This window comes from Strongylocentrotus purpuratus, unplaced genomic scaffold, assembly GCF_000002235.5.
Source record: "Strongylocentrotus purpuratus isolate Spur 01 unplaced genomic scaffold, Spur_5.0 spur5_contig_837, whole genome shotgun sequence".
NCBI lineage: Eukaryota > Metazoa > Echinodermata > Echinoidea > Camarodonta > Strongylocentrotidae > Strongylocentrotus > Strongylocentrotus purpuratus.
Genome location: NW_022145543.1, coordinates 262,940 through 280,710, shown reverse-complemented (window position 1 = coordinate 280,710; position 17,771 = coordinate 262,940). Strand labels below are relative to the sequence as shown.

At 36.4% G+C, this 17,771-nt stretch overlaps 1 protein-coding gene across 2 annotated transcripts in view; it reads left to right on the top strand.

Annotated features, from left to right (window-relative positions):
- The window catches only part of LOC588686 (tubulin-specific chaperone D), a 40,691-nt gene that overhangs the window by 473 nt on the left and 22,447 nt on the right, over nt 1–17,771 (top strand). For both annotated transcript variants that reach the window (XM_030986143.1, XM_030986134.1), the window contains exons 2-20: nt 3,686–3,834; nt 4,752–4,853; nt 5,884–6,036; nt 6,551–6,606; nt 7,422–7,507; nt 8,135–8,184; nt 8,767–8,812; nt 9,460–9,592; nt 10,100–10,245; nt 11,094–11,154; nt 11,484–11,558; nt 12,558–12,652; nt 13,535–13,594; nt 14,179–14,333; nt 14,908–15,023; nt 15,551–15,631; nt 16,551–16,624; nt 17,273–17,390; nt 17,704–17,764. In XM_030986143.1, the coding sequence (XP_030842003.1) occupies nt 3,686–3,834; nt 4,752–4,853; nt 5,884–6,036; nt 6,551–6,606; nt 7,422–7,507; nt 8,135–8,184; nt 8,767–8,812; nt 9,460–9,592; nt 10,100–10,245; nt 11,094–11,154; nt 11,484–11,558; nt 12,558–12,652; nt 13,535–13,594; nt 14,179–14,333; nt 14,908–15,023; nt 15,551–15,631; nt 16,551–16,624; nt 17,273–17,390; nt 17,704–17,764 (1,817 nt within the window). The remainder of the gene's footprint in view (nt 1–3,685; nt 3,835–4,751; nt 4,854–5,883; nt 6,037–6,550; nt 6,607–7,421; nt 7,508–8,134; nt 8,185–8,766; nt 8,813–9,459; nt 9,593–10,099; nt 10,246–11,093; nt 11,155–11,483; nt 11,559–12,557; nt 12,653–13,534; nt 13,595–14,178; nt 14,334–14,907; nt 15,024–15,550; nt 15,632–16,550; nt 16,625–17,272; nt 17,391–17,703; nt 17,765–17,771) is intronic.

Below are 17,771 nucleotides of genomic sequence, written 5' to 3'. Positions count from 1 at the left end.
CCTAGTCGAGGCTAGATCCTCTAACAGTTAGGGACCTACTCTAGATCTAGACCTACTTGAGTCAAAATTCCACTTTCCAGAACATCTTAAAATTTGGAAAATGTAAAATGACTAAAAAAGATACTCAAATGATCAAATATACCTTTTGGATGCAGACAAACTTGTCCAAGGTCAACATTAAAGCTCATGTCTAATTTAAGGCATTGTTTCCAGACAATACCATCCTTTTTCTAACCTTCTTCGAGGTATCGCGATATACCTTGGAGTCATACCTTGGAAGTAGGCATAAAGTTATACAAAACTTATTTGCCCCTTGGTGTCTGTTAGTGAGTTACTTTTGAATTTGGCGTATAGATATAGATTTCTTGCTTGCTTACTTACTTGCTTAGCTTACTTGCTTAATGCGGTGGTCACATCCCGCCGTACTTGCAAGTGCGTGCTGTCTACGTGCAAAAACGTGGGCAAAATTTGGGTATCCGTACGTGATGAGTACCGCCTCCGTACGGATTTGGGAGCACGCAGACACCCCGTAGCACTTTTAGTGCATGAGGAACTTTCGCTGCGTTCGGGGTGCGTTCGGGCTACCGATTCACCCCAGTGCGTGTGACGTGCGTGCCCGGTACTGCCAACGAGCGCACAACGCACTGACTCCGTGCGTCTTTTAAAGGCGCACGTAATAAGTGCGTGGTCCGTGCTTACTCGCCACTTCCCCAGTTCATCTATCCAATGAGGACGCAGAACTCGCGTGGACCGTACCGAGTAAGCACTTACAACGCACGTTGTTCGCACTGATTTATGCAGTATATAGTCTCTTCGGTGGAATGGGCGACATCTTGAGGCAGCAACAGCTGGAACTTCTTGAGAACATCGAAATGTCGTCCTATATAAACACAGAGTTCATCGCACGTGCACGCACTTACAACATGCGAGTGAGTAAGGACACCGTACGTGAGCAGCACTTGTAAGTACGGCCTCCGTACGATTACGTGGCAACCGCACGGAAACCGTACGTTGTAAGCACGCTGTAAGCACGTACAACGCACTTACCACGTGCGTAACGTACGATGCACGCAACCGTTCACGGCCAGGCGTGGCGTGCGGGCCACGTACTTACACAGTGCGTGTGACGCGCGTTGCCGGTACTCCCTCCCTGCCTTTTCCACTCCCTACGTTTTCAGAAAAATGTGGCGGCCGTGGCCTCACCAAAAACCGTACGGACTAAAAACACGCACGGTGGGATGTGACCAACGCTTAAGTCGGGTCAACTGCCTGAGCTGTGATGGCCTTCCACACATTCCTGTCCAGCATGGCTGCTTTTACCTCTGACAGTTCAAGTCCCGTATCCTTCTTGAGTAGGTCTGTATAGTTAAGATGAGGTCTTCCAGGTTTCTTCTTCCTGTGTTTAGGTTTCCAGAGTAAAAGCTGAGATATTGGTTCATTGATGTTCCTACAGCTGTGGCCTGCAAAACATAGCCTTCTTTCCCTGATCTTTTCTGATACTTTTGGTAGATTCCCGTACAGCTCCTTATTTGTCATATGCTGACTCCAGTGCATGTTGAATGCTGTCCTAAGAAGTCTGGTGTAGCAACCATCTAATTCTTTTGCAAACTTTGTTGTAACTGCCCATGCTTCGCAGCCGTATAGCAGCACAGAAACAAACTATGGACGTTGCCCAGGTAACAGGCAATAGGTAATGACAAATATGCCCGTTGCCCCAGGTAAAGGGCATAGTTAAATTTTTCTGAGATCCTACCGTAAATCTCTTTGTATAAGGTGCAACTGTGTATAAGGCGCACCCCTACTTTGAAGACAAAACAAAAAACAAATAAAAAAATTGGGGGAAAAAAAATTCTGGAATTTAAAAAATAATTCTGTCATCTTTAGTTTTAACATTTTCTAAAGACAAAATAAATATTTATCTCTTATTTTTAACACCGCATGTTTTTTTTAAAGCGGAAAATTACTTGGAAATGACAACAAGTTTCGATACTGATAGCTGTTGCAAGGCAAGTTCAGACTAGTCAGACAAAATGCGCAGTGCACTTCGTTAGGCGAGGCGTCAAAAATAAATATACCAGCCAGCGGCAGCTAACTGCACTTGTGCGTCCTGGCTGCATTTTTTTAAATTAGCTCAGCCGGCTACCGCTGGCGGTAGGACCCTCAATTAACTCATGATGTCATCATAATGGTCTCCGAACAAAAGCATGCGCCGGCTGCCGCCTTTCGAATGGAAACCGAGCCTCAGATCCCAGCCTGGCGCAAGCCGGCTGGGCTAATAAGTGAAAAATAATTGCCCCAGCCAGGCTTCGGCCGTAATTGCAGCCTCGATGCGCCAATACGTGAGGCGGCAGCCTGCTGGTATCGATATTTTTGACGCCTCGCCTTAGCTGTAATGCATGCCCAAACGAACACAAACAAATAGGCTATACGTGATCGTAACAAGAAATCATTCAAAACTATGAAAGCACAATTGGAAAGACAACTGCTCAAAATTACCATCATCAGATACATAACTTGGACAAAGAATTCAATAGTCATCCAAGAAATGCCACGGAAATTGTGATAATCGAGGAGTAACTGGGTACATTTTTATCGAAAGGGGCCTGTTGCTTGTTATACTGCTTTTTACCGTAGAGGCCAGTACAGTAACTAGCTAGCTGTGCTGGCAACAACAACCCTATGCGGCAAAGTGCTTTGCAACCCATATTTATAACGGCAGTTCGGATTGATTCAGGATGAGCTAGAATATGATTGGTAAAAATTAAATACTTAAGTTTTCAGGTGGATTAATTTAAGAGGTGCGCAAAACTGCAATTTCTTACATACATGTATTTCATTATTTTTTTCGGAGCATTTTGAGGACTCAAAATATCCTGTACCTGTGTATAAGGCGCACCCCGACTTTTGATTTTTGCCGACAGAAAAAAAGTGCGCCTTATACACAGAGATTTACGGTAGTTGGTTTACATGTAAAAAGTTCTACATGCGAGCATGGATACCATACAGTAAAATTCAAACAACTTTCCAGTGAAGATTAACATACAGTTTCTCAGATTATCTGTGATATTTTAACCAATCTTTAATCAAGAAAAGGATAATACGGCCAGAATTCTTTGTAGACTATATTGTGAAAATGGTATATAAAAGATATATGGACTGCTTTCCTGTACCTGTTTTTATACCGGTTCTGAGGGACATTGCATCCTGCTACAGTGTATGACCCCTTGAGCCTATATAGAAACATCTATGTCTCTCAAAGCGGTCAATATATCTATATTATCACTAATAGCCTAGTGTCACCACCAAAATTTGTATTTTATTGTAAAATATCAAATATAAATCACCATTACGTTCAATTCACATTTGAATAAGAATAACAAAACCATGCATATAAAATTCAAATGTAACTTTGTAAAGGACTTAAAAACTGTAAGGAACAACTTTGCAGAAAGTACCTCTCAATCTTTTATGCCGAGCTGTTCATAAAGTTAAATTGCTGCCATCAGACTGGAAACTCAAATATGGTGCAGCGTTTAAGTGGAGAGAGACCTTCTACTTTTTAACTTTCACCTAATCTGCTTTGTCAGGTTTTTCTGCTTTTTTCAAAAGCAACTTGTTATAAAGATTGATTATAAAGATTTGATTACCCTGATGATCACATATGATTACTTGCTTACCGGTACAGTGATTGTGGATGAGTACCAGGAGCAGCCTCATCTGCTGGACCCTTACCTGGAGGAGATGGTCCTGGACTTCCTCTCCATCGGTAGAGACATGAACCTTGACAGGAAGCTCTCCCATCTTGCCTTCAAGTTCCTCTATCTTCTCACGAAGGTGAACTATCATTATTTATTTATTTATTTATTTATAAGTCTTGTTTTAGTAGGGTGGCTCCATCAGTAGTTAGTTGAATACTGTTTTCCGTGGAGGCCCTACATCAATAGACCGTGGAGACCCTACTATCAATAAACTACAGTCAAACCTTTCTTAGTGGCCACCTCTCTATAAAGGCCGTCTGTCTATAGTGGTCATCAATAATACATGTACCTCCCTCTAGAAGGAAATGTGTTTTGAAGAACCTGGCTTAAAGTGCCACCTGTCTTTCGTGGTAATTTTTGTGTTTTCCTTGGGTAATAATAGGCAAGTTTGACTGTATGAAACTGGCATAACAACCCTCTGGTCCTACACAAATAAATCTAGGGTTATGGTCATGTAGATGTATTAAGTGCTGTATAAACCCAGAATATTATTATTATTAATGCAGACATTATTATTTAAACTTAAGACCAATGGTTAAAAGGACCAATTAGATGTAGTATCAACTCAAAATATCCTGTAACAAAATAAATATCTTCAAGATACAGGAGAGAGGTGTCTGTTTTGAAACACTTTATCTTTGATTTCATAGAATCGTCATGGAAGTCACAAAGTAAAATACATATGTAGTTCATCACTTTGCCTGCATTATGTCATCCACTATCTGTATTAGTTTATCTATGACTACCTCTATTTCCATGTGAGACTCTCTTGTTGTGAGTTTTCCCTTTTTTCTTTTAAGTGAGGCATTTTCTGTGTCAATGAGACAAGACTTTACTCATCACATATGTATTGTCAATCCTTAGTATGTGTATCAATCCTAATTTCCTCAGGATAATTCAAGTGATTTATTTTCATAGCAAGACTACATGTATGACTCCTTCCCAAGAATGTATTATTGACCACTGTGCACATGAAATGACCTTTGTTTCCAGGCTCGTGGACCTAAGGTCATCGTTAGACTGCTACCCCATGAGGTCGTGGATCTGGAACCCACCCTTGCTCTCCTGAGTGCTCAAGATCCTAACGATCACGAGGTATGAACAAATTATCAATTTGTGTTTATTTTATCTTTGCTTGAGAAATGTTAAGCCATCTTGTACATGCTGTATCCTGTCATGTCAATTGGTTTCACATTGATGAATGGAAAATATTAACTGCCATATATATGAGAGAGAGAGAGAAAACAACATTGAGTTTCTGTTCATTTTTCATGGAGTAGAATGTAATGTATTGTACCGGTATTGTAATTGAAATGTAATTTAATGTACATAAACATGAATTATGTACAGTATATTCATGTAGTTATAGAGAGATGGAAAGAATCATGCGCTATATATATAAGTCAAATATTATTTCTAATTTTATTATTTCATCTTGATGCAATAGGCCCTCTGTAGTACTGGTAAACGGAAATGAGTGTGTGCTATACACTGTTATATTAAAGTTGAATATTCTTTCCATTTATTATTTCATCTTGATCTAATAGGCTCTCTTCAGGAAACGAATATTAGTCAGAATTTAAATAATCTGGTGAGCTCATGCATACATGTATTGTCAGTTGTAAAAGGGAATGAGTTAACGCCCCTCAGGAGACAATATGACTCGGTCAAGTTGTCGACTCTCTGGTATCCCTGCATTTACAAAATGTCCCTTGTTCAAGTCAGAGCCATTTATCTAGACAGTAACATGTAACCTAGATGTAAGCTGTCAGATTATCATTAAACATTTGTAAAATCCATGTACACAAACACACACATACATACAAATGACATTCATATCTGTCCAGTTGACTCTGCATTTAACTCAAAGTTGCACAAGTTGAATTTTCAATTTTTTGGACCAGACTTTGCAAAACATATGTTATATATACTTCCTATTTGTCAAATTTGCATATTAAAGTCAAGCTACTTTTTGCAATCCCAACAGATTCGACTTACGCAGAGTTAACTGTAGATAGTTCTAATGTAAGACCCTTTTCAAGATAAATCTATTAAAACACTTTGCGCTCTATGTAATGTATTACTACCGGTATACTGTTTTGCTTCTCTACTTTATCCATCACAGACTTGGGAGTCTCGCTACATGCTACTGCTCTGGATGTCCATGATATGCATGATACCATTTGATATGTCCAGACTGGACAGTGGTGTGGCCGGAGCAGGTGACCAGCAGACTAAAAGTCTACCCACCATGGACAGGATACTCAATGTAGCTAAGGTCTGTATGGGTATAAACACCTTGACCCTTCCTGTGTTGAAGGTGTATAATCCAATGTCCTTAAAATCTAGTTTTTTGTTTTGGTTTGTATAATTTTAACTTGTAAAAAAGGGGAAGAAAACCAGCTTAAAGTAATCTAGAATTGTTAATGAAAAAATAGAAGCTTGGGCCAGCAAAATGTTAAAAGTAAACTCCTTTTAAATTACATAAATTGAAATTTGCACCTCTTCTTTAAATATAATAGAGAAAATTTGTTTTCTGTCATTATTCAATTATTGGGCATTTTTAAGTAAAAAATTGTAATTTATTTGTACTTTTGAACACTCCTTGTATGTCTAGTTTGATTCTCTGCATAATAGTTTTCCATCATTACCAGACCTTAGGACTATATTTAAGCTAAGTGTTGATGGCCTGATGATTTTGCCTTTTATTTCATTATTTTATTTAAATGATTTTAAGAAAGACAGGGAAGAGAAAAATTACACTTTCTTGATTTCCTTTACTGCTTCTTTAGATTTATCTTGGGATGAGCGACAAATGCAGAGATGCAGCTGCCTTCATGGTATCAAGGTAATTTATCATAACAATTTCTGTGTTTCCTTTATACTATGATGGTGATTTCAGAATGAGAATTTGCTGCCAGTAAAACGGTATCACTGTTTTATAATGTTTTATAATGTTTTATAATGTTTTATAATGTTTTATAATGTTTTATAATGTTATAATGTTTTGGTCATCTGTCAAACTGAGATCAAGAAAATTTAGAACTGAAGCCATTAAAAATGAACATTTTCTTTGACATGTGATAGGGACTTTATGTATTTCATAATGAAACCTGGCCTTTGCCTCTGCCCTATTATTCAACTCGACTAACCAGGGTCCCATTGCATTAGACCTAGCACTGATGATAATGCTGCTATTAATGGTATCTTCCTTGGAAACCTTAATTTGGTTGGCTGTTGAGTGATGTTGCCATGGTAGTTAATATTGGTGCCAAAGTTGCCATCCGTGGTAAGTTTTATATAACAGGTCACAAGCTATATTTCAAAATCTGAAGAGTTTTGTACTATTTATAGTTGCACCATGCTGCTCAAGATCACATTTGTGCAATCTTGAATTAGTGCTACTTCAGGGCCCTCTTGCACAAAACTTTAACCATTGATGGCAACTACCATGGTAACAGGGCTCAACAGCCAATCAAAATCAAGGTTTCCATGGTAATAACCATTGATGGCAAAGTTACCATCACTGTTAAGTTTTGTGCAACAGGGCCCTGATGTGGTTATTCTCATTATATGATTGGCAAAGGAGCAAAAGTATGCATTCTTGCTTAACGAAAGAAGGTGTGTTCTATGGCTTTCTACTATTGTCATTAATTGATGTAGGTTTCTTACAAGACATGATGTTAAACAGATGAGGTTACCTGAGTTTCTGGACTGGTGTCTGCAGACTGTCACAGAGGAAGGAAAAAGTAAGTTTTCAGTTATGAAAATAATAATAACAACAATGGAATTTTGTGTAGCACTCAATGGAATTGGACATTAATAAAAAAGAAATATGAAAGTCAATATCGTGTCTACATAATTGAGTGGGCCATATCATCCCGGATGTGGTGCATCAATCATTTGATCCTCTGTTTTATACAAAGAAAAACCTTGCCAATGCAGGCCTGTTTAATACTTGTGTAATTAATATGTACATGTGTGTGTTGAGAAAATTTGCTGTAAGATGTCATATCTACCTATCCTGGGGGTGTTTCACGAAGATTCTAAGTTCAAATTATCTATAAGTTGGACTTAACAATTATGAAAAACCATAATCATCTTTGGAAATATTTTTTGATTTAAAAAGTTATTTTAAAAGGCATGAAATGTTGTTCAAATCATTCATATTTTCTGTCAAGGAGATATCATGTTCTTGATGTGGAATTTATGAAAAGTCTAAAATACTTTTTGGAACTTTTTAAGGCTACAAATGGCTCTCTGTAATGTTTAAGTCCAACTTAGAGTTAAGTTCGACTTTTGTGAAACACCCCCCTGATGTTGTATTGAAAGATGCTGATAGGTCACATTTTTTGTCTTACATTCTTTACTTGCAGAAGAAACCATTACATCAATATTCAAAATGGCTGGAGTCTTGTCTGTCCTGGTAAGAAATACAGTGTATTAAACTTGGTTTGATACATCCATGAAATATTAATATTTTCATCATATAAGCCATCACATATAGCACTTGTACTAATGACCCCAAATATCCACAGAACCTTTACACATGGAGATGTTCCACTTGCATTTTAGTATAACCACTGCCAAAGTGATGGAGGTGCTTAATGAATATGGTACCTTTTGTTTGCCCTCTTGAAAAGAATATTTTCACCTGACCATTAATGAATAATTATTACATTACTTTCATGAACACGTAGCCTGTCATTTTACAAGAACACACATGTGCCAAACCAACCATATTAACGTTCGCATCCTACTGGGTACCCATTACACACCTGGCCGGAGAATGGCAAATGTGGATAAATGTCTTGCCAACTGGCACTATTGCCATTCTAGGGCACAAACCGATGACCTATGATTTCTAGTCCAAGTGTTTAAACAACTCCACTTCGACACCTTTACCTATATGTTGTAAGATATCTGGCTTTTGGATCCATGTTGTTCTGTAGAAGAAAAACAAATAGTGTGTGTGTCATGATGAACTCTGTTATTTTTCTCTTTACAGGCTCAATTGTTCAAGCTTGGCAAGAGAAGTGACATCCTTCAATATGGTAAGTTGCAAGTTTTCTCAGGTTTTTCTTAATTTATAAATATATTTATATTGAGAACACATGTACATGTATATCCACCCTTACGTTTTCACTTTCTTACTAGAAGCCATATCTCTATCCATCTAAAAGTATTTCTTTGAAGCTCGTACTTAATTAGTGTAAATTTTCAAATAAAAATCAAGCTGAAAAGGTGCAAAATTCTGTGCTTTTTTTGTTGTTCTTGTTGTAAGCAAAGTAATAAATATGATACAATCTGTTAGAAATTCAAGATCAAATCAGGCTAGAAGCTTAACATGTGACCACTTTTTAATTTTGACATATATAGAGTCAATACATATTTTTTCTTAGAGGGAAACAGTACAGGTTAACACTGTAGACATATGTCCTGTAGAAAGGTGGCCATTAGCCATATGGTTAGCCCTCTGTCTTCATTTAAAAATCAACTCGTGATGGATCCTGCTTTAAAATCAAGTCACATCTTTGGATAGTGATGTTAAATTAAGGGTCTGTCCCTGGAGGGTTCAGATGTAAATATTGATTGTAACATGTTTGTAACTACCCAATTAAGAAATTTGAACACACAGGTGCACCTAGCCACACAGACACAAATTAAAGTAATTGTGCTGTTGCTTCTATTTTGTCTCCAGCTCCAGTTGTTTTGCGAGTGTCGATGGAGTGTGAGCTAAGCAGTCATAACAACACACAGATAAGGAAGCTGTCTATGAAACTGGTGCAGAGACTAGGCCTCACTTTTCTTCCTTCCAGAGTCATGAAATGGAGGTTAGAATCTTTCTTTAATTTCAGTAACTAAATTGGTGATTCTAAAACCAAAGCGATTTTGAAAGATATTTAGAATCTTTCCAAGCAAGGTTCAGGATGATTGGCCCACTGCACTTGTACAAGAAGATTATTATTGTTGTTGGTTATACTCCTTTTGCAAACATTGAATCCAACAGGGGACAGAATAGCCATTATCTAGCAATCGTTGCGAATATTTACCAAAAATAATGGATAAAATACCCAATGTTCTTGTGTATATATATTTTCATACAATAAGAATAATATGAGAGTATCAGTAACATGTTTCTTTCTTTTTTACAACCAAAACTATACCGTACTAGTTTTCCAATTTCAAGTTGAATATACATTTGTGCATTTACATTAGGAGATAACTGATGTCATGATGGCTGTATACAGTAGTTTGTCTGATAGGTTATATCATGTATGAACAAGACGTTTTCTATTCAAGTATGCATTGATTTTTAATGATGGTGACTATGTGTACAGATACCAAAGAGGGAGTCGATCTCTGGCTGAAAACCTGCAGCCTGCCTCAGCTCCTGCTGGCATAGCATCAAAGACGACAGTAAGCAAGGAGGATGATTATGATGATGAGAACTATGACATTCCAGAGGAGACTGAAGATGTAATAGGTGAGTGACCTTTCTTAAAATAGTGAAATATTTTAATGTGCGATGTCTTTCAAATTTGACACTACGAGCACGATTTTGAGAAATATGATGGACCAGTAATTGTGGGTATACATATATATAAAGTAGTTCAATTAAAACGAAAACATAAGTAAACACAATTTTACCATATTTCAGGACATGATTGTGAAATAATAGAATATAAACATAATTTTCAACCTAAAAGCAAGGTTACATTTGCTTAACATACAGGTATGAATTGAAACGAAAATCAGATACAGTTCTCAATTGACTATTACATGTATTATAGGATATAGCCAAGCAAGAGCTTGCAAGAAATCCAACAGATATGAATGTATATGTACAGTTTAATGTCCTTTCTGCTCGTGCTACTTAAAAGTTGAATTATGACATTTTAATTGATGGAAATTCCTAAATTTGTATCAATCAATTATTCATTTTATCGCTCTAAAATTTCTGGTTTCGGCACTCTTATAGATCAAAGCAGATTTTGTTTTTGTTCCTTCTCTGGATTTGTTTAACTTTTCTGCTTTGTGAGACATTATGCATCATTACTTACATGTATGTAAAAAAACATCATTTTAAATATTCATTTGCGAGATTGGTCAAAGCTCAGGTGTAGAGTCAGAGACCTCTCACTATAGACTTCAAACCCGTGATTACAACATAATGTTTGTTGTGAGAGAAAACATTAGAGAAAGATATATCCTATTTTTGGGTGTTATGTAGTGTTTTCTTTTAATTTACTGTATCTGTGGCTCTGTGCCTTAGTCTATCCTTATCCCCTGTTCAATTTTGTACAAACTATTTTGTTGTTTTACTTCTCTCAGAACAACTTCTGACCGGATTGAAGGATAAAGATACAATTGTCAGGTGGTCTGCTGCTAAAGGGTATGTATCTACTTTTATTTTTTTCAAAGAATGTAGTTTTGATAACTTTGAGAGCAAGTATTTTGAATGGAAAATGTTTATCCTTCATTTCTAAAGAAGCATAGTTTAATGAATGTGAGCTATAGAAATTCATCCTGTTCGGTTGAAATTATTAATCAGCAATCTTCAAATGAATCTGTAGCCATTGGGTTACATCTGTTTTTAACCCTCACCACACAATATGAGATAGTCAGGGATTAAAGTTTGTGATATTCAGAGGCGATTCTTAAAACAAAAGTAATTGTATAGGGTCATTGTGTATAAACTCTGTTTGGTTTTATGTCTTTCAGGATCGGTCGTCTTACAGGGAGACTGCCCCAAGAGCTAGCAGATCAGGTCGTAGGATCAGCTTTAGAGTTAATCAGGTATGTCCACATAGATCGTCACCCTTTCTTTTAGGGCTCTCACAGTTATGGAAAAAACCTGGAAAGTCATGGAAAAAAAAATGTTTTAGAAAGTCATGGAAAATGAAGGAAAACAAATCTTCAAAATTCATGACAAGTCATGGATATTGATTATGGGTGTGAGCCATGTGTGGTTATGGTAGTTTTCCATGAAATAATATATACCAGTGCGTAGTATTCCTACGCCGCATGGATGCTGCACCCCATACCATAATGGTACTTATCAGGTCATGGAAAAAAAAGCAAAAAATGGGTCATGAATTTGGTTTCCTTGTATACATCAAATCTTGCGTATCCCTTTTCCAAACTTTTGAAAGCAAAAAATTGGTCATTGATCCATGATTTCATGCAATATTTGTAAACTACAGTCAAAGGGTCTCAAACCTAAAACCTAAAACTAACCTAATTTTCTTTTTCTTTCAGTAACATGCATGGAACATTATGACCCATCAACGATTCAATTTTAAATATCCAATGAGCAATAAAGTTTAGGAGTTCTAAAGAGACAATTTTGTATGAACTATGTAAGGTAGCTTTAAAATGTATCAGCACAAAAATATAAAAAGGCCCAAGGGTGAACAAAATGTTATAATTTGAATAATGACATCTTTTGGTAGTATGAAGTCCAATTACGAATTAAAGAAAGAAGAGATATTGACTACTCCTGTTTTTTTAGAACTAAGGTTCTATCACAAAGCCATAACATTATCGATTTCAACAGTTATGTATTTTGTTTTCTTTCTGGACACGTCTCTTCGTGACACAATATTTTGGTATTAAGCTACCTTTAATAATGCAGCTTTAAACTGTATGCCTGCAAAAGAGATATGCTTCATCCCTTACTTCATACTGTAAATGGACATTTGACAGTATATCACAGATTAAATATCTTTTGTACATTCTGTTTGTGAATCCTATTAATTGTAAACCAGCAAACAAAGAAATACATTTTAATTTCAGTATGAGAGAGTCTGATGGAGCGTGGCATGGTAGCTGTCTAGCCTTGGCTGAGCTCGGCAGGCGAGGGCTGCTTCTACCAGCTAGATTACCAGAAGGTATGTAGACTTTGATTATACCCTCTGCATACAGTATTATCTCGGGTGAAATGCCATTTGGTCTATAACCAGTTTGTCTACTGCCCAATTCCTTTCCTCATGGGCTAATAATCATGTTGTCTACTTATCATTTGGTCTAATGACCATTAAGGCTAACAATCATTTAGTCTTTTATTCATGAAGTCTAATCTCCAATAAGCCTTCTACCTATTTGGTATATTATTTATTAAGTCTAATAGCCAGTTAGTCTAATTCCCAGTTTGTATAATTCAAATGGATGATAATGTTGTGTTATAATAATAATAAATGATAAAAACGTTACTTATAAATACCACTGAAGTCTCTAAGCGCTATTCTCCCAGGGTAGCCTAATCAGTATTAATTATCATACCCCAGGATTACCAGGTACCTCATTAATATGCCTGGGTTGAGAGGGACAAATGTGGGTCGACTACCTTGCCCAAAGATGTAAGCACCAAGCAAGGTTTGAACCCAGGACCTTTCATATGAGAGTCAAGACCCTTCATCAATATCCTAAAGATAGCAAAGAGGAATTAACTGGGGTTTATTCTCAGAACAGGAATGGTCAGAAATAGATTTACAAGATGGAGAGATATCTCCTTGACCTCAACATTGAATCAACATCCTTCTGTTTCTCGGGGGCGTTTCAGAAAACTTGTCATCAGTGACAAATGACAGTTTTTGTTATAAGCTACTGAAATCCTTGCTTCTGATTGGTTATCAGCAGATTTTTCACTGATTTTTGTCATTTGTCATTGAAAAAAAGCTTTGTGAAATCCCCCCTGCAGACTTAGCATACTTCCTATCGTTATTTTCATCAAGTTCCCTTTGCTCTCTCTCTCTTTCTCTGCCATCCTTCAGTCATCCCTGTTGTAAGGAAAGCTCTCGCCTATGATGTCAAGAAAGGGTCTTTCAGTGTAGGTAAGTTGGTGCTATAGACATACACACGTGCTTACAGGAAATATGGATGTTTATACCATGTTACTTTTTAAACAGATTTGATTTTGTGACATTTCATGTTGTCATAAAACACATAGTATTGTAAACGCATATATATTTATATATTTGGATTGGCTTGAGGGTAAAGTATAATGAGTGAGCTTTGAGCACATTTATGTAGTCCATATTCAAGTGCAGTATTGTAAAAGGAAACAAATGTACTTTTTGCACACAAATGAAAAGCCAATGTCCTTCATATTTTGTACTCATAGTCCTCTGTTTGTTTTTAATTTTGATCCAAAGTTGAAGGAGGGGGGTAAATATACATGTATATGCTTTTAAAAAAAAGCAAGTGAGGATATTTGGTAGCTTTTGTGATAATTTGAATTGCTTGTGTGTGTGTCTCCCTCTCTTCCTAGGGGCCCATGTGAGGGATTCAGCTTGCTATGTCTGCTGGTCCTTTGCTAGGGCCTGTGACCCTGACGTCATCACACCATATGTCAATGAGATTGCTGTAGCTCTTTCTAGTTTAACTCCTTTGTCTCCTTCTCTCTCTGTCTTCCTAGGTGCCCATGTGAGGGATTCAGCTTGCTATGTCTGCTGGTCCTTTGCTAGGGCATATGACCCTGACGTCATCACACCATACGTCAATGAGATTGCTGCTGCTTTGCTCATCACAACTGTCTTTGATCGAGAAGTCAACTGCCGGAGAGCAGCATCAGTAAGGAAGAAACAAAATCATTAAAAAAAGTATTCTTGCATGCCAAAACATACTGATCATGATCTATTTTTATGTTTATTATGAGGGGAATAGTTCCTTTGAAGAGAAAAACAAATTCATAACATTTGTTTACATTTATCTGCAGAAAACTATTGGCCAGTGTTTCTTGATAACATGGTAGTCACAAAATGATTTGCAAATTTGAGATTTCTTTATCTAATGATTGTAAAAATTTCATCTGATTATTTGCCAAATCTATTCTAAACTTCAATTCATCTGTTTCTGATATTTCTGCTTTTCTAGACCAAAAGAAACTTTTACAAAGGTATACTTTTCTTTTATAAACATGTTAAAAAATGTATGAACTAGTGATAAAATGTATGAACTAGTTATAATATGTATGAATTAGTTATAAAATGTATGAACTAGTTATGAAATGTATGAACTAGTTATGAAATATATGAACTAGTTATAAAGTGAATGAACTAGTTTAAAAAATGTATGAACTAGATATAAAATGTGTGAACTAGTTATAAAATGTATGAACTAGTTATAAAATCTTTTCTTCCAATAGGCTGCATTCCAGGAGAATGTGGGACGGCAAGGAACGTTTCCTCATGGTATCGACATTGTCACAACAGCAGACTACTTTGCAGTTGGAAACCGCACCAATACATACCTCAATATCAGGTATGATAATGACAGCAATAACATCAAGAACACTTTCAAGCAAATTGAAAAAACACAAAAAGAAGCTGTTTAGCATTTATTTAAGGATGCCAGTTTTCAGGGAATAGCCTGAATTCAGGCACTGGCAAGTTATTTTCAGACCATAGTTTAGGCTTTTTTTGGTACAAAATAGCTCACTCTAGGTTATTTTCAGGCCCCCTCATCGATTCTAGCTGGCATCTCTGTTTATTTCATGAATTTGTGTAAAAACATACTTATTATTTTATGGAAGCCCTTCAGAATTTACTGTTGTAAATGAGATTTTCCTGCGATGAAGTCTCTTTTATTTCCATTTTTTTGTTTTGTTTTTAAATCAGAACTCTTAAAAAAGTTTTTCAGACCTCTTTTAAAGATTTCCAAAGCAACACCACTCATCACTTCTATAAATCTTGTTTTTTCTTCAATGTTAAAAAACGAGTGGTTGATTTGGGCCTAAATCTATTTTAATGAGTTGCTAATTTTTTGTTTTCCTTCTTTTCCTCTTACAGTTCATATCTAGCAGATTTTGAGGAATACACCTTGCCTCTTATTGACCATCTGTACAAAGTCAAGGTCGGACATTGGGACGGGTAAGTTCACAGTTTATTTGAATATTGGCTAGAAGAATTAAATCATAGAGATAATTAAGTATCGTAAAGCCGAATCCCCCTAAGACAAACTGGAAATATTTTGGGATTGGTCAAACATTGGGATATGTAAGTATTTAATCCTTTTGAATACATTCATAGAGAAGATTGAGTGTCATAAAGTTCAAAGTTTATTCACTCAATAATAACAAATATGGACATTTTCATCATTCAAGTATACAGTGAACTCAAACAAAAACATTCAATACAAAACAAATTACTCACAATGTATAAAGTATATAAACACAGAGTACAGAGTAGAAAATAAAATACAAGATAGAAAGCAAGTCGAGTGAGGACCGGCGTTAAAGATATTTTCTTTCTTATAAGATGGGCCTTAGATTCAAGCAAATCTTTTATAAAAGATACTACCCATTACCCACTAGAAACAGATTGTTCCAGTATTAAGGATCATGCATTGAGAGAAGTCAGTAGTCCAAGGGGTAAACATTTTTACATGGTTATGATTAATGAATCATTCATATGAGCAGTATTCCCCATTCTCACAGCTCCTCTGAATAGAATGTCAGCTATCAGTGCTCTAAATTGCTAATAGAGGGCTTTCGCACACAGGACGGAAGGCAAAGACGACGGTTACGCGAGCGAAAAAACAATCTACGCTTGTGCGAACCAGAGTTTTCTCTGTCTTGTTGATTTATACGACCGTACGTGGCCATTATAGCGTTCGTTCCCGAAACACGACGGAAGAGGTGTATCCCCGTAATTTTCCTGTCGTCTTTGCTTCTGTCGTGTTTGCGAAAGCGCTCAATTGTTGCCTGGAGGGATTCCTAATTTGTGTTTTGAAAGGTTGGCAGGTATGGTTGATATCACATTATGCACATTTTCATTTGTCACAACACAGTGCAATACGTGAACTGACCTCACAAGCATTACATGAACTTACCAAGAAGGCACCTGAGTACATGGCAAAAACAGGTGAGTGTCAAAGCAAAACAGTCCTTGTAGTAGGGAAGTTAAGAGTGGCTGCTTTCAACAATGAACGTAAAGTAATTGAAATATTTTTTGAACAGCTGATGTTGAAGTTAAATTGTTTAGATAGTTTAGAAATGCATCATTTTCTTCAAATCCTTGACATGATGTCAGTTTCTCTTTCCATTTTTACTTTCCAAATGAAATACAATAAACATGAACCTACTTCCTTTTTTAGTAACAAACTTGTTAATTTGATTACTCATTATTCCTAAGTATCATTTGAGGGGTCCACAATTGTACCAGCATTGCTTTTTAGTGGACCCCTCTGTTCACAATATGTACTCCTAAATTGTTGTAAATGTTTATAATCGATTTGTAATGATATGTTGGAAAAATAAACAAATTGAATTCAAATTGAATTGAATCGCATTAAATTCATTAAAAAAGACCCCCTAGTCTCCTTCATGAAAAGGCCTCATCAATGTAACATATATTGTTTCAACCATCACTTAACCGATTTGACAGATTTTAAAGGTCATTCACTTTTAATTTAAAATCTTGCTGAATATCACTCAAACAATACTATTTCAAAATTGAGCTTGTCCATTCAAGCACTAGTATTAAAGACACTTTACCTTCTCTTAATGACAGTATTGCCTGACTTGATACCCAAGGCTACTGGCATTGATCTCAACACCAGACACGGTTCACTTCTCGCTGTAGCTGAAGTGACACACGCTCTCTACGAATACGCTGAAAAGGAGTCAAGGTGAGAAAAGTTATTTAATTATCAAGATTTCATATTTTAATTCTGAAGTGTGACGTTGACTGCTAGATGGGAAATGGAATATTGCAGTATCGGATGTTAGCAACAGAATTGTTACTATTATGTTCATTGTGTATGTTTGTGTTAGAATGAAAATGCAATAAAATGGGGGGGCTGTACATGTACACATAGTCTCCTTACCTTGAATATGTATATATTGTAGATTTGTTTATACAAAATAGTGTAGAAGTCTACCATCCTATCAATTACTGTTATTTATCCTTGATATGTTCTATTCTCTTGTTCTCCAATTCAGGTCTTTGGTGGACATCATAGGTTCTTCAAGTGTGGAAGGATTAAAAGCAATCACAAAAAAGGTAATTT